The sequence below is a fragment of the Elephas maximus genome, chromosome 10, assembly GCF_024166365.1.
Source record: "Elephas maximus indicus isolate mEleMax1 chromosome 10, mEleMax1 primary haplotype, whole genome shotgun sequence".
Lineage (NCBI taxonomy): Eukaryota > Metazoa > Chordata > Mammalia > Proboscidea > Elephantidae > Elephas > Elephas maximus.
In genome coordinates this window covers 104,589,687-104,616,504 of record NC_064828.1, presented here as the reverse complement: position 1 = coordinate 104,616,504, position 26,818 = coordinate 104,589,687, and the positions used below count along the sequence as shown (strand labels likewise).

Sequence of the window (26,818 nt, the reverse complement as noted above, 5' to 3'; positions counted from 1 at the left end):
TTTTGCTTTAGCTGCTGTACGTTCAAGAGCAAGTTTCAGAGTCTCTTCTGACATCCATTTTGTTCTTCCTTGTCTTTGTGATGATGACCTTTTGCTTTCTTCATGTATGATTTCCTTGATGTCCTCCCACAACCTTTCTGATCTTCGATCATTAGTATTCAATGTGTCAAATCTGTTCTTAAGGTGGTCTCTAAATTCAGGTGGAATTCACTCATAGTTGTATTTTGGCTCTTGTGGACTTGTTTTAATTTTCTTCAGCTTCAGCTTGAACTTATACATGAATAGTTGATGGTCTGTTCTGCAGTTGACCTCTGGCCTTGATCTGATTGATGGTATCGAGCTTCTCCATTGTCTCTTTCCACAGATGTAGTTAATTTGATTCCTGTGTATTCCATCTGGCGAGGCCCATGTGTGTATTCGCTGTTTCTGTTGTTAAAAAAACTATTTGCAGTAAGTCATTGGTTTTGCAAAATTCTCTCATGCAATGTCTGGCATTTCTATCACCAAGGCCATATTTTCCAACTACTGATCCTTCTTTGTTTCCAACTTTTGCATTCCAATCACCAGTAATTGTTAATGCATCTTAATTGCATGTTTGATCAGTTTTAGACTGCCGAAGTTCATAAAAATCTTCATTTTCTTCATCTTTGGCATTAATGGTTGGTACATAAATTTGAATAATAGTTGAATTAACTGGTCTTCCTTGTAAGCATATGGATATTATTCTATCACTGATGGTGTTGTACCTCAGGATAGATTTGAAATGTGCCTTTTGATGATGAATGCGATGCCATTCCTCTTCAACTTGCCGTTACTGGCATAGTAGATAATATAGTTGTCCAATTCAAAATGGCCAATACCAGTCCATTTCAGCTTATTAAGGCCTAGGATATTGATCTTTATGTATTCCATTTCATTTTTTGATGACTTGCAATTTTCCTAGATTCACACTTCATACATTCCACGTTCCAGTTAATAATGGATGTTTGCAGCTGTTTCTTCTCATTTTGAGTAATGCCACATGAGCAAATGAAGACCCTGGGTTGGCTTGGGCTAGGTTTGGATGCCCCATGGTCCACCCGCTATGCAGCCACCACACTTCCTGCGTCCTCCAAGCTCATAGTGTCTGAGCCCTGACCTACATTCTGATGAACTGCTGGAATGTTTGCCCCCAGGCTCCTGGATTCCCAGAAGACCAACTACGTCCGGTTCATGAACCACAGAGTCCCTGCCCACAAGGGGACCAGCCCACGGAGTACAAACATGTGGCCAACTGTGCCACCCATGCTTTCTGGGCCATTTCCAGCATCCTCAGTAGTTCTAATCTCTATTTCCTGTTGGATGATGACTGGGAAACCATTTCTGCCTAGATCTTTGGCTTTGGCTTCTGTGGCCTCTTTGTGGTATGCACTGTGTTCCACACCATCTCTTGGAAGAAGAGCCAAGTGGTGGAGAACTGTCTGCACGTGTTCAACCAGATGAGCATCTACTTCATAGCAGCCTCTTACACGCGGCCTGGCCGAACCTTCAAGAGCTGGGCCCCTGGGCATCCCATATGTGCTGGTTGGTCTGGATTATGACCTCTGTGAGCACCATCTATATCTTCTTTTTCCATGAGCGGTACAAACTCCTGGAGCTGTTGTGCTATATAGTGATGAGATTTTTCCCCACCCTGGTCATCCTTTTAGTGCCCAACACCGAGGGCATCTGGGAGCTGATGACTGAAGGGGCCTTCTACTGCTTGGGCGTGGTGTTTTTCAGGAGTGACAGGAGGACACACCTGGCATCTGTTTGTGGCATTTGGTGGTAGTACTATTACTGTGCTATCTGGATATACCTCTATCTGCTCAGTACCCTGCAGGCCAAGATGTCCAGATGAGGTGGTTCAGACCCTATGGTGCGTTTGGGCTTTTGGAGCAGAACATCATGGAAAGTGTTTCTGAGAACTTTGGTCCAGACCACGGTGCCCACGCCTGTCTGCCTTCTCATGGATAGAGCTGTTGATCGGTCCGAGGTTATAGCCAGCCAGACTGTCACTCTGGTCTCAGGCGAGAAAGAAGACAGTCACTTTTACCAAAGAGAAATTAACCTGCAATTTATTTCTATTTTAGACAACAGTTTTATAATACCACAGACATTAACATCTTCAGGAAAAAAAAAAAAAAAAATGAAGATCCCGAAAGCTTTACTCCATCCACGTCATTAAAGTCGACTCTACTTTGAGGAGGCAGCTCTTCCCCAGTTATATTTTAAGTACCTTCCAACCTGAGGGGCTCATTTTCTGGTACTATACCGGACAGTGTTACGCTGCTATTCATAAAGTTTTCACTGGCTTTTTATTTTTTTTGTAAGAAGTAGAACATCAGGTCCTTCTCCGTAGTCTGTCTTAGTCTGGAAGCTCCACTGAAACCTGTCCTCCATGGGTGACCTTGCTGGTATTTGAAATACTGGTGGCATAGCTTTCTGCATCACAGCAACATGCAGCATAGTACGACAAACTAACAGATGAGTAAGTGCAATATTGAAGAATTCTGCGGGCAAAATATCGAACAACACAGGAAGCATCAAAAGAAGATGCAAGGAATATACAGATTCACTCTACCAAGAGAACTGGTCAGTGTTTAGCTGTTTCAGTAGGTAGCACATGATCAGGAACCAAGGCACTGAAGGCACTGGTGAAAACCAAGACTCCGGGAACTGACGGACTACCAATTCAGATGTTTCAACAGACAGATGCAGTGCTGGAAGCGCTTACTTTGTCTATGCCAAGAAATTTGGAAGATGGCTACCTGGCCAGCCAACTGAAAGAGATCCATATTTGTGCCCATTCCAAAGAAAGGCGATCCAACAGAATGTGGAAATTATTGAACAATATCATTAATACCACACACAAATAAAATTTTACTGATGATCATTCAAAAGCAGTTGCAGTAGTAAATTGACAGTGACTCCCAGAAACCAAAGTTGGATTCAGAAGGGAATGTGGAACAGGTGATATCGTTGCTGATGTCAGATGGATCTTGGCTGAAAGTAGAGAATACCAGAAAGACATTCAACTGTGTGGATCATGACAAATTATGGATAACATTGCAAAGAACGGGAATTCCAGAACACTCAACTGCACTCCTGAGGAACCTGTATGTAGATGAAGAGGCAGTCATTCAGACAGAACAAGTGGATACTGTGTGGTTTAAAATCTGGAGAGGTGTGTGGCAGAGTTGTATCCTTTCACCATACTTATTCATTCTGTATGCTGAGCACATAATCCGAGAAGCCGGACTATATGAAGAAGAACGGGGCATCAGGATTGGAGGAAGACTCATTAACAACCTGCGATACGCAGATGATACAACCTTGCTTGCTGAAAGGGAAGAGAACTTGAAGCACTTATTGATGAAGATCAAAGACTATAGCCTTCAGTGTGGATTACACCTCAGCATAAAGAAAACAAAAGCCTCACAACTGGAACAATAAGAAACATCATGTTAAATGAAGAAAATATTGAAGTTGTTGAGGATTTCTTTTTATTTGGATCTACAGTCAGTGCCCATGGAAGCAGCCATCAGTAAGCCAAATGCGGTATTGCATTGGGCAAATCTGCTGTAAAAGACTTTTTTAAAGCGTTAAAAAACAAAGGTATCACTTTAAGGACTAAGGTGCACCTGACCCAAGGCATGGTGTTTTCAATTGCCTCATATGCATGCAAAAGCTGGACAATTAATATGGAGGACTGAAGAAGAATTGACACCTTTGAATTATGGTGTTGTCAAAAAATACTGAATATACCATGAACTGCCAAAAGAATTGAGTAGATCTGTCTTGGAAGAAGTACAGCCAGAATTCTCCTTAGAAGCAAGAATGGCGAGACTTCGTCTCATATACTTTGGACATGTTATCAGGAGGAATCAGTCCCTGGAGAAGGACATCATGCTTAGTAAAGTAGAGGGTCAACGAAGAAGAGGAAGACCCTCGATGAGATGGACTGGCACAGTGGCTGCAGCAGTGGGCTCAAACATAACAATGATTGTGAGGATAGTGCAGGACCAGGTAGTGTTGCATTCTGTTGTACATAGGGTCGCTGTGAGTTGGAAGCAACTTTGTGGCACCTAAAACCGACAACTTTCTGGATTATCTGAGTGGGCCCGATATAGTCACAAAGGTCCTTGAAAGTGGAAGAGGAAGGCAGAAGAGAAGAATCAGAGGAAGATGTGACTATGAAAGAGATCATAATGATGCAGTGTGAGAAGCGACTCAACTGCCATTGCTGGCCTTGAAAATAGAGGAAGGGGCCATGAGCCAAGTAATGCTGGTAGCCTCTGGAAGCTGGAAAAGGCAAGGAAACTGACTCTTCCCTAAAACCTCCAGAGGAAATGTAGTCCTGCCAACACCCTGATTTTAGCCCAGTGGGACCCATGTCAGACTTCTAACCTACAGGCAATAAATTTGTGTTGTTTTAAGCCACCCAGTTCGTGGCCATTTGTTACATCAGCAGTAGGAAACTAATACAGAGAGTAAGCAGGGAGAGTCAGGTATGCAGACAACTCCCTAAAGAAATTTTGCTGTGAAAGGGAGAAGAAAGAGAGACTGGAACATGCGGGCTTGAGAGAGGATGATGGTGTGTTTTAAAGTGGGAGTGGTTTTGCGTTTTCAAATTGTCACATTATTTGTGTGATTATTGTGTTATTTTTATGCCTCCCAGAGACGCAGCATCAGATTTGCAGTCCAAACACCATCACATAACAATCTTGAAAGCAAGTTAGTTACACTTGAATAAAAATCCAATATATCTATAATCTTAAAACTTGAGGACTGCACTAAAACGTCAATTATACGAGAAAATTTACATTGTATATAGACAGTTGTATTAAGTGTGCCACTTTTTTATAGTGGCACACTTAATTTCTCTTTAGCTTAATCCTGACTAAAACTAAATGGACACTATAACATGTATATTTTAGAAATATATGTTAAGTGTATAACATATATAAGTCTTGAAATTACGCTTATACTGAAAGGATAAGTCAGGCTACCATAAATTTGATTTTTATTTTTAAATCATTGAAGTTAAACCTAGAAGTATTTTTTAATTCCATAAATTGTAATTGATGTTTATCAGTAGTTATATAATGATAATAATAAAACAGTTGTCGTGGAGTCGGCCCCAACTCCTGGCAACCCCAGCTGTGTCAGAGTAGAGGTGGGCTCCACGGGCTTTGGTAGCTGATTTGGGGGAAGTAAATCACCAGGACTTTCTTCTGAGGTGCCTCAGGGTGGACTCGAACTGCCAACATTTTGGTTAGGAGTCGAATGAGTGCCTTAACCATTTGCACCACCCAGGGACTCCCATAATAATAAGCACCTCTGTAGGACAGAGTAGAACCACCCATCCAAGGACTGTCTGGTGAATTCAGACTTCTGACCTTTTGGTTAGCAGCCATAGCTCTTAACCGCTGCGCCAGCAGGGCTTCATAATAATAAAAAAATAATAATAATAATAATAGTTACCATTTAATGTATGTCAAGCTTAGCCATAGCCCTCGATATCTCATGTCATCTCCCAGACAGTCCTGTATGAGAAATTGAATTATTTATATTAATATTTTACAGATACAGAGTATGAGTCATTGTATGCATAAAGATCATATAATAAATTCAAAATATAACAAAGAAATTTCTTTTAGGCTGATCAAGTGACCAGTAATCTACACAAGGGTTATGTATAGGGTATTCCATTGTATGAACTGTAAATAAATCTCAGTATAATGATAAAATAATGTTTTTTGGAAGAGTACCTTCATGAAGTTTGGCTGAGAGCTTTCAAGAACATGTATCAGATTTATTCCGTACGTTTTATGTCTACTTACTGTCATGAAACTGTTCTTCAGTTATGAACACAAGTCTTAAGACTTATTCTGAACCTTGGCAGGGGAGAGGAGACCAGAACTTAAGAGATGTGTCCATCAAGAAAGATGCCCTCACTATGTTATTACCAGGTCCCTTCGTCCTTTTCCCCTTCTTTTCTGCTGCCCATTTGGCCATTTCGGTCGCAGTTTTTTAGCAATTACAGTTTTCGTCTATTTCTTTCTCCTCTTTATCGATGCTGAAACTTGAAGAATCTACCCTAATACTGCTGTGTGGCTCCAGTAGTCAGTTATTGGAATGTTACATTTATTAATTTCTTGGAACAAATATTAGGAAGTGCATGATATTTACTAGTGTAGAGGGAAAATTGCCCTGGGACTTTGACCTGCCTCGCTGGTGCCAGACGTCAGCTTCCCTGCAGTATGTACTTAAATTAGCCTCTGAAATAAAAGGTAAACTATGTAAGAGAGACATGAATCTGCTTATGGACTATACTTTCTAGAAATCCTAATTTTGTACGTATCTACTATTTTGGAAGCTTTGGAGATTTTTTTTTAACTTTAGGAATTTATGTTCTTCCCCTGCTCATCTTCCTCTACTAACCCTTCCCATTGTTCGCTGCTGTGCACAAGCTCCTTAAAAATAAAGTGTGCTTTATTTACCTTCTTGTCTTAAGTAAAGTCTCTTATTCTTGGAGAGTTTACTTCTCCAGCAGCCCCTTTCAGAGACGACCATCTGTGTTCCCATTCCGTTTGTTGCACTCAACAAAGTGATGATAGTTAAACGTCATTTTAAAAAATCATTTCTCAACATCATTTTGTTATTGAAGGAGCTTTTTAAATACCCTTTCCTCCGTCTTGTAGTTAACTGACTTCTAGGACACATGCGGAGCCACCACCCGTATGTCAGTGGAGGCTTGAATGTTGCTGTGATGCTGAACGGGTTCAGTGGAGCTTCCAGATGAAGATGGACGAGGAAGAAGGTCCTGGCGATCTACTTCCAAATGCCAGCCAGTGAAAACCCTATGAAGTACATCAGTCTGGGGCAGCGTTTAGTTCCTCTGTGTATGGGATTGCCGTGAGTCGGAGGCCAACTCGACAGCAGCTAACAACAGCAAGGACACATCCTTGCCTTTTCCAGTGATTTATTCTTCAGGTTTAGTACCCGCCCCCCCCAATCCTTCCATCACCTTCCACGGTTTCAGTAGTCATATTGATGACACGCTCAACACTGCCAACGTCTGTGACTTCTGTCACTTTGCCTTTCCTTCTCTTTAGCCATTCCCAAGTATAGCCACACATTGGGCCTTACGACTCTAAGGCCTCAAAATCAGATTTCTTCTTTGACCGTGATCTTCCGTTTTCCCTCTTCCTCACTCTCCAAGTCTGTTCTTCAGTCCTCTTTGAGTCCTGCCTTCCCTCGAGTCTTTGCTGTTCCCCTTCATCGCTTCCTTAGGGTTTTACTTGTATCCTTCCTCCCTGGCCTGGGTGCTGCCACATCAAGTCTGCCTTGTCTGGCACACCACAATCGCTGGCCCTCCTAACCTTCCTCCTTGCTTGACATGGCAGTCACTTTGTTTACTCCCTGAACTTTTTTTTTCCAGTACAGGTTGCTAAGCTTTGCTTGTATGTCATCAAAATGTGTCATCTGTGTCTGGTCCAAAATTTATGCCGACAGCCTCAGCAGAACCCTGCAGGAGACTAACACACATCTTACTCCTCTCCTGTGGACTGCGTTTGAGCTTTTCCAGCCTCTTGCAGCCCCATCACTGTCCTCCTCCTGGTCCAAAATGATCTGAGATGACCACTGGTCCTATTTCCACTGAAAGTACGTCAGTCCCAGCTGCTACAAACTTTCAGGTTGTTTTCCCCTCTTCTTTCTTCTTCACCTTAAAATTTCTCTTTCTTGGAAATGCCTATCAGATTGACAAACATTAAAGGTTGGCAGTTCAAATCCACCAGCCGCTCCTTTGAAACGTTAGGGGGCAGTTCTGCTCTGTCCTGTTGGGTCACTATTAGTCAGAATTGACTCAACGGCAATGGGTTTTTTTAAGGCGAGAACTTTATTTTTAAAAAGAAAAAGAAAATGTTTCATTCACAGTTGGTGGGGGATATAAATTACTCTGCCTTTTTTGTGGAAAGTCCTTACCAAAAATTGGCAGCAGTTATCAAAATCGAATATGCAAGTATGTTTTGACTTAGCAATCCAGTTTGAAGAACCTGCCCTACCAATCTATACCTGCCCAAGTGGACAAATACATATATAAAGGATGTTTCCTGTAATGTAAAGTGCTTAATGGATGCTGAAACAGGTGGGTGAAGGTTTCAGTTCATCTCCTCACAATTTACCAGTTAATTACACAGGGAGACAAAGTAACTCAACAGTGTTGAAACCTGGCAAACACCACTTCAATGATGGATCTAAGTTAACACCAATATTGGGACAAATGGCATTACAGGTTTCCTGATATGATGTTCTAGGAAGGATGACATCATTTTGGTGGTACTCCTGCCAACAATGCATACCCTGAATCTAGTCATGAGAAAACATCACATAGAATTTTGAGGGATGGTCCACAAAATAGGTAGTCTATCCTCTTCAAAGAGGTCACAATCAAGAAAGACAGACTAAAGAAAATGAAAGAGGCATCATATCTAAAGCATTGTATGATCTTGAACTGGATCCTGGACTGGAAAAAAGTAACTACAAAGAACCTTATTGAGGCAGATGACAAAATTTGAATGGAGAGTATGGATTAGATGATACCGTTTTTATCAAAATGAAAGTTTCTGATACTGATAATTGTATTATTCTTACATAAGAGAATGACCTTGTTCTTAGGAGATGCACACTGAAGTATTTAGGGGTAGAGGAGCACCAATGTCTCCAACTTATTCTCAGCTGGTTCAGGAAAAATATGCACAAATATAAGAACAGAGGACGCTCAAACAAATGAACCAACATGTAAATAATTGGTGAATTTGCTTTACAAGTATATGGGGAGTCCTTGTACTGTTCTTGCAGTTTTTCTCAAAGTTTGAAATTGCATCAAAATGATTTTGTTTCTTTAAATAAAGCCCATAGGCAAGGCATTGTGACATAGGAAAAATTTATTTTAGGGGGTCACTATGTGATGTAAAGGTGTGCGTCAGGATTGTATTCCTTCACCATACCTATTCAATCTGTATGCTGAGCAAATAATCCGAGAAGCTGGACTATACGAAGAAGAGTGGGGCATCAGGATTGGAGGAAGACTCATTAACAACCTGCATTATGCAGATGACACAACCTCGCCTGCTCAAAGTGAAGAGGACTTGAAGCACTTACCAATGAAGATCAAAGACCACACACAGCCTTTAGTATGGATTACACCTTAACATAAAGAAAACAAGAATCCTCACAACTGGACCGATAAGCAACATCACGATAAACAGAGAGAAGAATGATGTTGTCTAGGATTTCATTTTACTTGGATCCACAGTCAACACCCATGGAAGCAGCAGTCGAGAAATCCGGAGATGCATTGCATTGGTCAAATCTGCTGCAAAGGACCTCTTTAAAATGTTGAAAAGCAAAGATGTCACCTTGAAGACTAACATGCACCTGACCCAAGTCTTGGTATTTTCAATCATCTCATATGCATGTGGAAGCTGGACAATGAATAAGGAAGACTGAAGAAGAATTGATGCCTTTGAATTGTGGTGTTGGTGAAGAATATTGAATATACCATGGACTGCCAAAAGAATGAACAAATCTGTAGAAGTATAACCAGAATGCTCCTTAGAAGCAAGGATGGCAAGACTGCGTCTTGCATACTCTGGACATGTTGTCAGGAAGGATCAGTCCCTGGGGAAGGGTATTATGCTTGGTGAAGTATAGAGTCAGCGGAAAAGAGGAAGACCCTCAATGAGATGGATTGACACAGTGGCTGCAACAATGGGCTCAGGCATCACGACGACTGTGAGTATAGCGCAAGACCGGACAGTGTTTCATTCAGTGGTACACAGAGTCATTATGAGGCAAAACTGACTTGATGGAACCTAACAACAGCAACAAATGTGATGTAATAAACAGTTTTCACCAGGCTTCCTAGATTGAAGAGAATGGCAAGTTTCATATCACTCTTGCTTATAGCCTATAGAACAAGATCAGATTATAATTTGTCCAAAACAATACCATCCTCATTTGTAGCTTTCTCATGCTCTAACTTCATGCAGAGCTGCAACAGCATATCTAGACAAATGTATAGATTAGATAATTCTCACACCTGAACATTTGCTGAGATTGGGGCTGCGGACAGTTTGAGCTTCTAGTCTCTGGAACCTAGAATGCACCACATTCGGATCCATCCGTTTTAACAGGCACTTTTCTTATGAAAAATTAAGAAACCTTTTGCAAGAGTGTAGACATCCCTGCAGGCAAGGCCAAGTATCTTTTCCCCAAAAGCAGCCCTGGGCCCACTCCTGTAAGACATAAATTGACACCCTTGAACTCTATACCATAAAATATAACAGTGATAATTTCAGCTTGGCAAATTCTTAAAAGAAAGAAAGAAAGATGTTAAACCCATTCCTTACTATGTCCATTTAAAAAAAGAAATGTTAGCGTAATACCTGTAGCATACCACGGAAGAAAGGTCTGGGAATCTGTTTCCATAAAGACTACAGCCAGCACTTTGGTGAGTGGCATCTGGAGTCTTAAAAGCTTGGGAGCAGCTGTCTAAGATGCATCAATTGGTCCCAACCCACTTGGAGCAAAGGAGAATGCAGATCACCAAAGATACAAGGAAAATATTAGCCGAAGAGACAAAAGGGCCACATAAACGGGAGACTCTATCAACTTGAGACCAGAAGAGCTAGATGTACCTGGCTAACATGAGTGACTGTCCTGACAAGGAACACAACAGAGAATCCCTCATGGAGCAGGAGAAAAGTGCAGAGCAGAACTCAAATTTACATATAAAGACCAGAGGTAATAGTCTGAGACGAGAGGAACCCCCAAAGCCATGGTCCCTGGACACTCTGTTAACCCAGAATCAAAACCATTCCCGAAACCTACTCTTCAGACAAAGATTAGACCAGACTATAAAACATACTTGTGAAGTGTGTGCTTCTTAGTTCAGGCAGGTACACTAGACCACATGGGCGACTCCTGTCTGTAGGCGGGATGAGAAGGCAGAAAGGGACAGGCACTGATTGAATGGACACAAGAAACCCGGGCTGGAAAGGCGAAGTGTGCTGTCACAGTATAAGGATTGCAACTAATGTCACATAACAATATGTGTATAAATTTTTGTATGAGAAATTGGGCTGTAAACTTTCACCTAAAGCACAATTGAAAAAAAGAGCTTATAGCCAAGAAAACCCTACTCTATCACACACGGCATCGCTACGAGTCAGAATTGACTTGACGGCAATGGGTTTGGTTTTATGTCTAATTTTAAGCATCAGATCTGATGAGCCTTCCAACACAAATTAGCTGTGAAAAGCATGCAAGATAGATGAATAACATGAGCAAATATATGGCATTATTGACTCTAAGCCATTTAAATATTCGAAGGACAGAGTAGTTGATTTTTGAGGCCATTTTTCTGATAGTAATTAACACGACCGGCTGCCTGCTGAGGCTGCTCCTAGTAAGCCACAGTAAAACCGAACGGAGAAGGAGGGAAGCAACTATAACATAGCCTTTGAAATCACTGTCTTTGGAGTCAGACTGCCCATGTTTGTAGCCCATATTCTCCCACTCACTGGTTGTATAACTCTGCATAATTTATTTAGCCTCCCTGAATTTCTCTTTTCTCTGGGGATAATAATAGTATCTGTCTCTTGGGGTTGTTTATGAGGATCAAATTTGATATCTAAATAGAATGGGCACATAGAAAGTGCCAAAATCTTATAGATGTTATTACTACTTCTATGTTTAGTCTCAGTAGCAGTGAGCTGTGTTAAAATACACATCTTAAAGGACAGCAGCCGGAACCCATGTTGTATATCATTCTTATCTGTCAGGAGCGTTTTCCTACTTATTACTCAGACTATCTGGGCTTATTAAGATGCTGCTTCTGTACAAACATCAGTAGCCAGAATGTTTTCCCTAGTCCATTTTCCTTGTGTGTGCACAGAGGCAAAAAGTTGAAGGAATATCAATAAAAGCTGAACAATCTCATGTTTCTGACAATTTTCCCATAATAAAGAAAATAAAAACAGTCAGTATTGGCTTTAAAAAAACAAAACAAAACAAAAAAACCTTAGGCTTGCAATTTGTTATGGAAGAAATTTGCAGAGACTTGAGAAGGAATTTCCAGAAATCTAATGGATGCATAATTTTGACAGAAAAATTATTCATGGTAAACCAGTTGGCATGGATCAAGAGCCCTCCAAACAAAGTGGACCTTAATGATTTGAATAGTAGACAGTTTTCACTCGAGTGCTTTTTTCTATCTGAGCTTTTAAATCAGTCTTTTATATGAAGAAATGTAATTTATACCCAGTTGGAAAGGGGCTGGTAGTAAAAAAAAGGTTTTCTTGAGTTATAAAGCTGAGAATTGTCCTCTCAGATGTCAGTAAGGACATGCGCATTCATGACGTCACTCACCGTATTTCAGTGCCTGGCTAAAGTTTTTTGTAGTTTCAAGGATAAGCCCCAGCCTTACCCTAGTAACGTTGCTATATCTGTCTTGATAAACAAGAGGTGTAAAGACTCAGAGACACAGCTTCAGCATATCCTCACTAGTTAGAGATCTTGTTGAAAATGAAAACCTGCTCCATTTTACTCTTAGTTGCTGAAATCCACCAGTCCAATTCTAAATACAAATAAGCACTAGGGTAGCTTTGCCGAGGGAGGGTAAAAGTCAGGGAGAAGTGCTCGAAGTGCTCGGGGGAGCACTGCAGTGGGTGTGTTGTGCAGGCCAAGGTGAAGTTTGTGGCGCTTCCTCTCAGGGCAAAGCTGCGGTACTTACCCAGGTGCTCCCCCTGTGCTGTCACTTAGCACTGATTGGTTTGGTTTGTAAATAGAGATGGGAGCTCTTACATTCAAATTCATGATGTTGTCTTTAGGGTGCTATTCCTTCAACTTTATTTTGGCTCACAACTCATCTGACTCTGATAAAAGTTGTGGACCCTCTCTTCTCAGGAAAAAAAAAGGTACACATGCTTACATATATTCAAAAAAATTGCACATAATTTGAGGAGATTTACATGAAGCACTTTCAGGGTGGTTCATGGAACCTCCTCTTGATGCTTTAAAACTGGCCACAAGAAACCAATCCTCCCCTTCCTTAAAGGGATCCAGTAGGGTTCTCTTGAACCTACCACCAGTCTTAGAATACATGTTTCAGCGTGATGATGATAACTACCATTTATTGAGGTTTTACTGTTTGTAAGACACTCTGCCAAGCATTCCACATGTCCAAAAGTGAACTCTGAGTCAAACCTTTTCTCCAGCCTTCCCCGTCTCAAGTAAAACTAATTCCCATCATTTCATTTGCTCAGGCTAACCGAATCTAACCAATTCTTAGCACCATCACTGTTGTCACAAAGGTGACACCTAACCACCATATCTCACCTTGTTTATTGTAGATAATCTCCCTACTTCTACCCTTGCTGTGTTTCAACACAGCAGCTAGAGTAAGTGATCCTATTAAAATGAAAATCATATTGTACCACCGTTCTACTCAGAACCCTCCAGTGGCTTCCCTTTTCATTCTGAGTAAAAGATGAAATCCTTACAATGCTCAGGGCATTTGTGCTGTACAGCTCAAGGACCAGTGTTCACATAGGCAAATTCGTGTTACAGTGTATGGCAGACATAGTAGCACTGATAATGGTATATGAGGCCCCACACAACCTTCCCCCTGACTACCCTCTAATTCATTTATCTCTGTGACGTTGGTGCTCTTATTTTTTTCTCATTCACTCTACTGTAGCTATATTGGCTTTCTTCCTGATTCTTGAATACACCAGGCCCACTCCTCTCTTAGGGTCTTTGTACTGATCGTTACTTCTGCTTGAAATAGTCTTCCCCCAGATATCTACTTAGCACACGTCCTCATCTTCTTAAAGTCTTTGCTCAAAGTCACCTTGACGAAGCCTACACTGACCACCCTTCTTAAAATGCAATCCCCACCCCCACCCTGGTATCCCTTATCCCTCCCTCCCTGCTCTATTTTTTCCATAGCAATTATCACCTTCTAACATACAAATAAGATTTAATTTACTTGTGTTTCTCCCCCTGCCCCCCGCCACTGGAATGTAAGCTTCACTAGGATAGGGCATTTTTTCCCTGTTTTGTTCAATGCTATATGTACAGTACTAAGGGTTCAACTGTCTGTTGAATGAATGAAAAAATGTAGGAAGATCTGTTCTTGTTTTGTAAAAATGGATTTAGATTTACAGAGGTTAAGCAATTTGCCCAAAGTCATACAACTGGTAAACGTATAGCTAGGATTTTGGGACTTGATTCTTTCTGACACCAAAGGCCTGTGTTCTTATCTACTACATTGGTTTCTGTTTCTACGGAGAAAAATATTTCTCTTCAAGAATATACAAAAATAAGAAGCAGGATATAGTACCGAAGTGGCAGTTTTACAGGGCTGAGGAATTAGGTTTGGGGCTAACCAAGTGGCTACAAACTGTGGGGAGGGGAAATCCTGGAAAGAAGGGAACCACAGGTAAGGTAGTTCAAAAATCTATGTGCAAACTTCCATCAAACCTTTGACTGACATTTCAACAGTGAATGCATAGGGCTCTAAGTAGCACAGACAAAACCAGTAGCCAGAAAGCTGCAAGAGCTGAGTAAAGATTTAAGCAACTCCCTACGTCAGAGAAGACAAGAGTTTTGGAGTTAAATTACTTCCAAGGTAGAGGGGCTTGGTAAACATCTTGAGTATTCCATGATAATCCTAGAAGGGCTACACTTGAGCAAATAAGAACCACACCCCATACTAAGGACTTCATCCTAAAATCAAGGAAATACCCTAAAGTAAAACTGAAAGAGAGCCACCCTAACAAAACCTAAAACCAAGCCTTCACAGAATCAAGGTGACCTACCAGAAAGTAACTCTCTCCAAGAATAAAACTCAGTATTCAAGAGGAAGTTAACAGAATTCAGAGTTTCTGCAGTGTATCATTGACAGGGTCCAGAATACAGTAAAAAATTATTAGACATGAAAAGAATCAGTAAATAATCATGAGGAAAATAGCAGTCGATGAAAGCAAACCCATAGATTATCTAGATGTTGGAATTAAGCAGATGAGGAATTAGAAATAACTATTATAAATATTTAAATAATTTACACAAAATGATGGATATAGGTAAACATATAGAAAATTGTAGTTGCAGCATGAAAACTTTAGAAAGAATCAAAGAGAAGTCATAGAACTGAAAAACACAATGTCTGAAATAAATTAATTGGGTGGTGGTATTATCAGGTTGGACACCACAGAACAAACAGGGAATTTGAAGACAGGCCAATGGAAATCATACAAGCTGAAGCACAGAACGAAAATAAAAAACAGGAAAAATTAACAGAGCCTCAGGGATCTATGGGACAGTATCAAGCTCCTAAACATATATGTAATTGAAATCCCAGAAGAAGAGGAAAAAGAGAATGGGGAAAAATGTTTTTGAAGAAATATCAGCCAGAAAAATTTTTTAAATTTATTAAAAAATCAACCCAGAAAACCAAGAAGCCCAGTGAACTCCAAACAGGATAAATACAAAGAAACCTACACCTGGGCACATTATAGTCAAACTGCTGAAAACTAGTGATAAAAGAGGAAGATCTTAAAAGCAGCCAAAGAAAAACATTCCATAAGGAGAACTGGGATACAAATGAAGCTTTGACTTCTAATAAATATCAATCAAGGGAAGATTACATTGGAATCATATCTTTAAAATTCTGAAAGAAAAACAACAACATCAAAAAAAAAAAAAAAAACCTCAGCTTACAATTCTGTAATGAGCAAAAATATCTTTCAAAAATGGGGGTAAAATAAACATTTTCAGATAAACTAAAGCTGCAAGAATTTATTGGCAACAGCTAGGTACTGCAAGAAATATAAAGGAAGTTATTCAGGCTGAAGAGAAATAACACCATTTGGGAAAAAAGAGCAGTAGAAATGGGTGGGTAAATGGAAAATAATTTTTAAATGGAGTTACACTTTTGCTTAGGATGGAGAAAACCATAAGACATCATTACTCTCTCCCTAAGCGATGAGAAAAAGGTGGATAATCTACAAAATCGTATTTTTTAAATTTACTTTACCACTGGTATAACCTGGACTAATGGGTAGAGTTGGTTGTTCACCTTGTTAAATATGCAATCGTGTACCTACAAATAAAACATTTATTTTATGACTATCAAGTTGTCTCACCATGGACTGTCAGGTCAATGTGTTCTAGAACAGAAAGTGGGTTACTTGATGTTGTATTAGTTTGTCTCTTTAGATTTATAGTTACTTTTTCTCAGTCTCTCCAGGAAATAGAAAATAGATCCTTCCAACGTTCTGGGTGACAACAATTCATAAGTAGTTATTACTCCCATTTTATGAAGAACTGAAGCTCAGAGAGACTGAATTTGCCAAGGCAGGATAGCAGTGAAGCCAGTGTCTAGTCCAGGTTAGGAACTGTTGGTTAGGAAGCTCAGGTTCTTTTGACTATATCACGTTGCCTCAGAGACATGAGTACATTGAATTTTTTTTACAACGGACTTGCCTGTTGAGTTTGAGAGGGACTTTTCAGAGACCCTATTTAGTATTTATTCCAGTATAAAGAATTTCTATTCACATAGGAATTACTTATTAATTAATTTAATAAGCATCTATTGAGTGCTTACTGTTCTAGACACTTTGTTAGATATGTAGAGATAAATACATGGAGTCTAACTTCAGAAACCTGAGTTTAGCAGAGGAAGCAAGTAAGCAAACATTTGCATTACAGCAAAATAATTGCAGTGGTAGAAGTCTTTCATGAGTACGATGGCGACATAAGAGGAAGTGGTCAGTTCTTCTGGAGTGGTCATAGAGAAGATCGTGGAATTAAACATTCAGGGATATGTAGGAGTTTACCAGTTGATTAGTGGGTGTCTATTTCTGTATCTTGACTGACTGTGCATGCCATTTATGCATAACACCAGTATTAGGTTTAAGTAAATAACTACTTAAAAAGTAGAAAAATAATTCATTGTTAGTTTGCAGGAATGCTGTGTTCCCTTACACCTTTTTAATAATTAGCTTAGTGTTCAGATATAATTAAAACCCTTTGGCAAAATGCAGAGTCTTTAGAAGGAAAATGCTTTTTGCTGGCACATCCTTATAAAATACATTGTAAAACAACCAGCTATTTGCGCTCTTTCATCCCATTGCATCTGCTTTTTGGAATTTAAAATTATGCAGGCAAGATAAAAGTAAAATTTCTGAATTTACGAAGAGTTTGCTTTGTTCTTTGTGGTAGACTGGATAAGGGAATAAACTTGGGATACACACTTGTCAAATTTGTCAGGAGAAAAGCTTTAAACTGCATTTGTGACTACTTTCCAGAAGTCAGTTCTTTCTCACACACATCAAGGTTTTTGTGTGTTAATATAGCAAGGATTTGTTTCTGATGATGGTTTTTAAGATTTTTTTAGCAGTATTTATTTGGCAAAGAGTTTATCATCCTGTCTGCTTTTAAACAGTTTCTAATGTTATATGTGTAGCTGTTCCCTGAAATACTGAGCATTCAGTTATTCATTTATCAATGTTTTATTAGAACCACTTGTCAACGTAATTGTGTTCCTTGTTTTTATTATCCAGGTCCCTTATTTATTTCTTAGTCTAGTCTTTTTGGCTATTTTGGCATTCCCCTCAGGATAATAGGGCAAATTGAAAGGAAAATGGGACACATCTGGTTTCAGGGGCTTTGAACCTGCACTTTGGGCTACTGTTACCTTTGAGCTATGTCTGGAGCAATAGGAAGGCTACCTGCTGCTTAGTGTACATTTTTGGTAGTGTGCATAGACGTCCTGGCAGGTAGAAAAACTGCCCAAAGCTCTTAAAAATAGTGACTAGCAACTATCACACAGGAAAGGCTGGATTCTTTGTGTTTATCTGTTTTTGGTTTTGGTGGTTGTAAATGGCTGATGTTTTGATACTGCATGTTTATTGTACAGTGATGGCAGAGCTTTCTGATATGCTGTATTTAAATGTGTACAGATTTTATGTAATAGTTTTAGTAACAGCAATACCTGTTATGCAGATTCATTGCATTGTAGTTTAGGGCAATCCTTATCTCATGAAACTGTATTACCGTATGAATCTAGTAATACATTTATATGGAACTGTATTCTACAGACTAAGAATTGTACCCCCAAAACGGTAATGTTAAGATCAGTGCCTTATGGTTAATCCACAGTGATGAAAAGGAAATACTGCCTTTAGTTGATGAATATAAGTCAAAGAAAGAAAAAAATATATTTCATTTTTAGATTATATAAATGGTGGAGAACTTTTTACTCATCTTTCTCAAAGAGAGCGTTTCACAGAGCACGAGGTGCAGACCTATGTGGGAGAGATCGTGCTTGCCCTCGAACATCTCCACAAGGTAAGCCGCTTTGTCTTCCGGGTTGCTTTTGTAAAAAAAAAATCTATGCGCTAATTGTAATGATGGAGATAAAAGAGCTAATGTTTCTACATGTCATTGTCTCACACTTACAGAATGTTACCAATTTTCTGAATTTTTTATTTCCCTTCATTTTAAATCTACTTTCCTATTGTAGTTCCTGTGCTTCCGATTAAAAAGGATGAATCTGAGCAAGTTTTTGGTTCTGTAAATAGTTCATGAAAAGTCCTTGATGCTTAGGTATTCCAATACATCAATAGGACAGAAAGCTTTTAATTCTTAGCCATTAAAATGAAATCACAAGTCCTCATATGTATTTTCTTTATTGTGGCAGACTCCACTGCAGACTCCACCTGTACCCCTCCAGGGTCTATTTTCCCGACTAGGTTGGGAAGTATGAGTAACTTGAAAGAGCAGCTTCCTCTCCTACCCAACTGTCCTATTTTCCCATTCCCTCCCCTGCCCCTGCCCCCTCCCTTCTCCTGCATTGCTCCCATGTAGCATGAAGCAGCTACTGGAAATTGTAAATGGGATACACGTCCGTCCGTGACACTGTTTTGGACCCTATAAAGTCACCTTAAACACTTTTTTTACATTATTGCCAATCAAAACCAAACCAAACCCACTGCCATCAAGTTGATTCTGACTCATAGCGACCCTACAGGACAGAGTAGAACTGCCCCATAGAGTTTCTAAGGAGCGCCTGGCGGATTTGAACTGCCGACCTCTTGGTTAGCAGCTGTAGCGCTTAACCACTATGCCACCAGGGTTTCCTGTATTATTGCAGATACCATTAATCTTGATTTGAGAAATTTTGACTTAAATTTTTTTTCTATTTAAAGAGCAGTCATTATTGTAGAAACCAGTAGTCATGATGTAGCCTGGGCTTGTGCCAAAGGTGTGCGAGGCAGTAAGGAGACAGCCTGACTTCAATCACTAAATTAGGATAATACATGTACCTGTAGAAGCCACTCTTCCATGTCATGTTGTATTCAGGTCCTACCACTAGATTATGAATGAAAAGAGATTAAAGTGCTGATTATGGAGCATAAAAAAGAAAGGAGAGAAATGGGGGGAAGAGGCAAGAAAGAAGGATGAAGTTTTGAAAGGGCTAGGGAGATTAGAAGAGCAAGATGGAGGTAGTGGATGGGCGTGACTGCGAAAAGATGATGAGAAGATTTAAGAAAAGATGGGTGCAGATCCAGAAAAGGGCACATCTAGCCCAGAACAGAAAGAAGACTGAGTAGGCAGATTAGAGTGAATGAAAAAACGTATAAGAACAGGAAGGAAAGAGAAAAGTTGGGGTTGGGGTGAAAGGCTGCAATGTGGTGGAGAGAAAAGGAAAATAAGAGGAATCAGATAGGGAGCTGAGCTGAAAGTGGGCAACAGTCGTGTGGATTGAGTGTAATAGCATTTTAGCGTGTGGTTATTTTTGTGGGGTATAAATTTCTTTATATATGAAACAAATTAGACCCAGTACAGGATGAAAAGACCATTGAGTTTTATTTTAAGGAATATTAGATGTAGTTTTTTTATAATATAAAAACGATAGTGAGATCCCTACAGATGCCAGAGTGAAAACAAACAAAATTCAAAGCCCCAGGGAGTAAGCTAGCTAATGCAGTTTTTAATTTGTATGAAAGCTTTAACTCTGTTTATTAAAGGAAAATCTATGAGCATTCAATATTATTAAAACAGGATAATTAGAAATACAGAAGCAGAAAACAGTAAATAACCCCATTGCTGCTGAGTCAATTCCGACTCCTAGTGAATCTGTAAGACGTAGTAGAACTGCTCTATGAGGTTTCCAAGGCTGTAAATCTTTACGGGAGCCGACTGCCCCGTCTCTTTCCCAAGGAGCGGCTGGTGGGCTTGAACTGCCAGCCTTTCGGTTTGCAGCGGCTGCTTCACTGCTGCACTATCAGGGCTCCTATAGAGTATAAGTAATACAGCAAATCAGATCTCAGCTAAGTTTCTCTTAATCTTACTACTCTAAAATGATAAATACAGATAAGTATGACACAAAGCCAGCAATATCAATCTTGATATAGCTACTAACACTGAGTTTCACAGGAAGAGATAAAAATGGGAGTTGAGTGGGAAGTAGATAGTAAATGATTGGTTCTTAAAATCTTTTCCAGAGAAGTTGTTTTAAAAACCAAGTACCACTGGTTCCTAGATGCATCTAATGCTCCAAGTCAGTTGTCTCTTCAATATAGACTAGATTTTTTCCTTCCTGGCTTTCTTATAAAACTCTGAAATACTTGAAGGAAAAATGCCTAGTTTTTTTCCATGTAATTTTTGCTTCATTTTTAATAGATTATCAAGAAACTGCTTTTTCATATGCTTAATGTTAAGGAAAGAAATGTCTCTGAGCTTAAAAACATTTATTTCAGGCTGATGTAATTAAAAACATGAAACGTGGAGTTCACATAGATTTTCCCCTTCAATGACTTAGGTAGATTTACATGTTATGTAGCTGAAGTAAGAGTTGACATGTTTTGCCATAAAACTTACATGCAAAACAAAATAGGGGGATATATATATATATTACCTAATGGACTAACTTTTCTTATTCAGATCTAAAAAACCCGTTGCCGTCAAGTCGATTCTAACTCATAGGGACCCTACAGGACAGAGTAGAACTGCCCCATAGAGTTTCCAAGGAGTGCCTGGTGGACTCAAACTGCCAACCTTTTGGTTAGCAACCGTAGCACTTAACCACTACGCCACCAGGGTTTAGATCTAAAGATCAACTAAAATTAACCTATAATCTTCAACCTTTATGTTTAGGAGCCTGTTATTCAACAAGCTTTTATTAATTACCTATTTAACACATGGCACTGTGCTGGATATAGATACTGGATAAATGCATAAGAAGTGAAAAGCAGAGTTAGGGTCTGGTTATATCAAGGCAAACAGGAAATACCTAGAACATATCAGTCATTTATAAGTAAGTACAATGGTGGTACAGTGGTCAAGCATTTGGCTGCTAACCAAAAGGTCGGCGGTTCATACCCACCAGCCACTACATGGGAGAAAGATGTGACAGTCTGCTTCCATAAAAGTGGTTGTTGTTGTTGTTGTTGTTGTTAGGTGCCGTCAAGTCGGTTCTGACTCATAGCAACCCTATGCACAGCAGAACGAAACACTGCCGGGTCCTCTCTCTCACCATAAAGATTACAGCCTTTAAAAAAAAAAAAAAGATTGCATCCTTAGAAATACTGTGGGGCAGTTCTACTCTGTACTGTAGGATTGCTATGAGTCAGAAAATAGAGGTGATGTAGGATGAGAAACAAGAAAATGGCCGGTGTGGGAGCCAGTTAGTCAGGAAAGCCCTCTGAAGCCATCAGGAAGTGACGGGCATGGATTGGCCAAGAAGTACCTGAAGATCACCTGGAGTGAAGGTGAACTAAATTCAGAGAAAGAGACAGGAAGAAGCAGTAGTCCGGTGGGATGCCCTAAAGAAACTGGCCAGACAGGAGCGGACCCTCAATACTTAGAGAATGGGACATAGTTGGAGAGGTGAAGGGAACCCAGCAGATGAGCTCCAAGACTGAGGGATTTACATTTGCCCTGGCCAGTGACTAGGAGACATCCTAGGATCCTGAACAAGAGAATGCCTTTTTTGTTTTTTAAGGTAACTAAGAAAGGCTGTCCTAATTTATTTGTTGGAAATTGTTATTTTAAAATGCATATTTGTTTGTTTTTACAGTTGGGAATTATATACCGTGACATTAAGCTTGAGAATATTCTACTTGATTCCAACGGCCATGTGGTGCTGACAGATTTTGGTCTGAGTAAGGAGTTTGTGGCTGATGAAGTGAGTATTATGTTTTCATCTGAAGCTAGTAACAACTTGAAGTTATTAACAACAGCATATAAACAACAATGAAAATTTAAATACAAAATAAGCATTTAATGGAATAGTACTGTATGGAATAAAGATTTCAGCACAAGTTGGCCCAGAGGAGCATTTCAGAACTATAGTTTTTTTTTTACTCTAAAGTTAACTATGAACCAGCTTGTTAGAATTGCAGTAAACCTTTGATGTATACATCAGAATTCTCCAGTTTAGAAAAACAGCTCTACATTTAACTTTCCCCATAAAATACACAAAGTTTAACTGAAATTTTTAAATTACTGTTTGGACCCTTTAGGAGAATTATGGCTGGGATGATGGCTGATAGAATCACAAAACAGAGCACATACAGTGTATAATTACCAAGTAGGACATGTCACAGTTAGTTCACTTGACAAGAATGACAAGGATCTGTTAGCCCAATTCCTTAATAATCTTGCTGCCTTTTGCCCCAAATGAACTAAAATTTAGTAGCTAGTGTGCACGTTTTAAATATGGAGGCCTTTGCATTTTCCATATTGATCCGATTTTTAAAAAGTAATGCAAATGTATTTAATAACATTTAAAATTGAATATCTATTAGTTATAATTAAATACTATTTATGAATCAGTTGTAATAAAATTTTTTATTTTTATACTACTAGTTCTTCAAAATAAATGAGTACATTTGAATGCCAGTTCTTTCTGTTTGGGAAATATTTTTGGTATAGAATACAGAATCACGGTAAAATTTTTGTAGTAAAGGACTTTGTTGTTACTAACCACATCATCTTGGGTTCCAAATTACGTGTGTCTATTTCTGATTGTTTGGTTTTTGGAATATTTTCAAAGCAACCCTGTGAGTTGAATAAGTGCTGAAATTATGAAGACTAAAGATTTGAAAGTTTTATCATATCTCTATACATTCAGTTTGTTTATTCAATAAACATTTATCAACCACCTATATTATGCTAGGGGAAACCCTGGTGGCATAGTGGTTAAGTGCTACGGCTGCTAACAAAAAGGTTGGCAGTTCAAATCTGCGAGGCATTCCTTGGAAACTCTACAGGGCAGTTCTTCTGTGTCCTGTAGGGTCGGTATGAGTCGGAATTGACTCAACGGCTGTGGGTTTTTTTTTTTTTTTTTTAATTATGCTAGGACCCCTGGTGGTACAGTGGTTAAGATCTCAGCTGCTGACCAAAAGGTTGACATTTCAAATCCACCAGCTACTCCTTGGAAGCCCTATGGGGCAGATCCACTTTGTCGTGTAGGGTCAATATGAGTAGGAATCAACTCCACAGTGACAAGTTGATTCAGTTTTTTTTTATTATGGAGCCCTGGTGGTATAGTGGTTAAGCACTCAGCTGTTAACCAAAAGGTCGGCAGTTTGAACCCACCGACCACTCCACAGAAGTTGTGGCAGCCTACTTTTGTAAAGATTTACAGCCTTGGAAACCCTGTGGGGCAGTTTTACTCTGTCCTACAGGGTTGCTATGAGTTGAAATTGACTTGACAACAATGGGTTATTATGCTAGTTACTGGACAATACCTGTTGAGCAAGCTTCCCTACCTATACCTTTTCTACCCTTAAAAATATTCTCATCTTAAACAAAATGTGGCATATATGTACAGTGGAATATTACTCAGTTATAAAGAGAAATGAAGTCCTGTGCTACAACATGGATGAATCTTGATAACATTATGCTGAGTGAGATAAGTTAGTCAAAAAAGGACAAATACTGTATGATCCCAGTTAAATGAAATGGGCAAATGTATAGAGACCAAAGTTTATTAGTTGTTACTAATGGCAGGAGGGACGGGAGAAAGGGTGTCTTTGCTTACTGGGCACCGAGCTTCTATTAATGGTAGTGGAATGATTTGGAAGTGGATAATGGTAGCAGTTGCACAACATGATGAACACAGTCAAGGTCACTAAATTGTACATGTAAAAATTGTTGAATTGGCAAATGTTTTGTTATATACATATTTTACCACAATAAAACAATTAAAAAACACTGAAAAATTTGTTGAGCTGCACACTTAAGATACCCATACTTTTCTGTATGTGTGTTAATATGTCAATAAAAATGTTACCAAAATAAAAAATACATTTCCATCAGATCATTTCCACTTTGATTAGCTAGCATTCCTTTTTGTTTTCACGTGCCAGCCCAACTCACTTACATCAAAATGTCATTTTTTTTGGAACAGGTTTCTTTTTTCCTCCATCCTTTTTCTACCTCCCTGGTTTCCAGTTTAAATACGTGTCTCTAACTTCCCCCTCTCCTCTTCAACCTCTTCTTCTGCTTGGACTCTTGCTGTGACCATTTAAGCTTGCCTAGCCTCTAAAACTTGAAAGAGATCTTTTGCAGCAAATTCGCCCAGTGCAATGTGTCGTTTGATTTCTTGACTGCTGCTTCCACAGATATTGATTGTTGATCCAAGTAGAATGAAATCATTGGCAACTTCCGTTTTCAGTCCATTTATCATAATATTGTTTATTGGTCCAGTGTGAGGATTTCATTTCATTCATTCAGGAGTAATCCATAATCTTTGACCTTCATCAGTAAGCGCTTCAAGTTGTCTTCATTTTTGGCAAGCAAGGTTGTGTTACCTGCATATTGTAGGTTGTTAATAAGTCTTCCTCAAGTCCTGATGTTCTTCATACAATACACCTTCTCGGATTGTTTGTTCAGCATAGAGATTGAATAGGTAAGATGAAAGGATACAACCCTGCCACACGCCTTTTCCAGTTCTGAACCAGGCAGAATCCCCTTGTTCTGTTTAAATAACTGCCTCTTGATCTATGTAGCAGGTTTCTGCATGAGCACCATTAAGTGTTATAAAACTCCCATTCTTCACAGTGTTATCCATACTTTGTTATTATCCACACAGTCAGATGCCTTCATGTAGTTTATAAAATGCAGGTAAACATCTTTCTGGTATTCTCTGCTTTTGGCTAAAATCCATCTGAGAACAGTAAGGATATCCCTTGTTCCATGCCCCCTTCTGAATCCAGCTTGAACTTCTGTCAGGTCTTAGTTGATGTACAGCTGCAGTCATTTTTAATTATGTTCAGAATTTTGCTAGCATGTGATATTAATGATTTTGTTCAATAACATCTGCATTCTGTATGATATCCTTTTTTTTTTTTGGAATGGGAATAAATATGGATCTCTTCCCGTTGGTTGGCCAGGGAGCTGTCTTCGAAATTTCTTGATACAGACGAGTAAGCGCTTCCAGTGTTAATGTTTGTCGAAGCATCTCAGTTGGTAGAATTCTGCGAGATCAATGAAGTGTTCATCGGAAATATTTTTTTTCTACAACATAATCAGTAACTATACACGTGGACTTCACCAGGTGGTCTGCACAGGAATCAAATCGACTGCATCTGTGGAAAGAGACAACAGAGAAGTTCAATATCATCAGTCAAAAAAAGCCAGGGGCTGAAAGTGGAACAGACCATCAGTTGCTCACGTGAAGCAGAAGAAAATCAGATCAGACCATCAGTTGCTCAAGTTGAAGCAGATGAAAATCAGAGCAGTTCCACAAGATCCAAAGTATGACCTTGAATACGTCCTGCCTGGATTTAGAGGCCATCTCAAGAGTAGATTTGACACATTGAAAAACAGAGGTAGCTGTGTTAACTGTATCCCACTACACAGATAGCCGTGCTTAAAAGGAAAAGATTTATGGATTTGTAACTTTCTTTGTCCATAATACAAAATTTCAACCTTTGCTCAATGCAGATAATGTTACTGATTAATTTTTTTTTAATATAGAAGAGGCATTTTGAAGTTAGATATTTTTGAATTACTTATCCATCTCCACTTCCTAGTTGTGTGAAATTAGGCAAGTCACTTAGTCTGTTAATCCCTCTGAATCTTAGTTTCGTCATCCGTAAAATAAAGGTGATAATATTCATCAAATCTGATTTGTAGGATTGCCGTATGGACACAATGAATTAATCCACATGAAAGTACTTTTTAAAGTATACCCGTTGCTGTCGAGTCAACCCTATAGGACAGGGTAGAACTGCCCTATACACTATATAAACGTTAATTCTACCTGCAAGAGGTACTGTTCAGATAACTGTGAGAAAAATTAAAATATACAATTGAATTACTCTCCCTTTATCTTCTTATTTGTAGAAAAGTTTTAAATTATATCTTTAATAGATGCTTAAGTAAGTTGTCATTTACAAGTTTCTCCTATTATAACGTACAGATCTCAGGAGGCCCAGATGAGGTTCCATACGCATAGGGCATGGTTGTGTTGGACATCAGATGAACCACCTGTCTGAGGCAGCTTTAGCTACCTCTCCCCTTCCTGGTTGATTTGCAGGGACACATATTTGTGAGTGTTTTAATTTGCACATGCACCTAAAGAACCTGTCCTCTGTCAATAAGTCCTGTCAGTCTTTTGCCAAAATCAGTGACTCCGCTCTAAGTTAATTTTGATTAAACTTTGAGTTGGAAAGGTTAAGAAAGTAAGAGATCTAGAAACCAGTCAAAG

The 26,818-nt window shown here is 39.3% G+C and overlaps 1 protein-coding gene and 1 pseudogene across 6 annotated transcripts in view; both read left to right on the top strand.

Moving 5' to 3' along the window:
* Nucleotides 1–26,818, top strand: part of RPS6KA5 (ribosomal protein S6 kinase A5) — a 199,889-nt gene that overhangs the window by 109,877 nt on the left and 63,194 nt on the right. For 4 of the 6 annotated variants that reach the window (XM_049898426.1, XM_049898424.1, XM_049898423.1 and 1 more), the window contains exons 4-5: nt 18,329–18,444; nt 22,178–22,285. The exons of 1 other annotated variant lie outside the window; for it this stretch is intronic. In XM_049898426.1, coding sequence (XP_049754383.1) covers nt 18,329–18,444; nt 22,178–22,285 — 224 coding nt within the window. Of the gene's footprint in view, nt 1–18,328; nt 18,445–22,177; nt 22,286–26,818 lie in introns of those variants that run through there. One more of the 6 variants, XM_049898429.1, reaches the window with a different exon arrangement.
* On the top strand, nt 688–18,318 carry LOC126084151 (monocyte to macrophage differentiation factor 2-like; annotated as a pseudogene).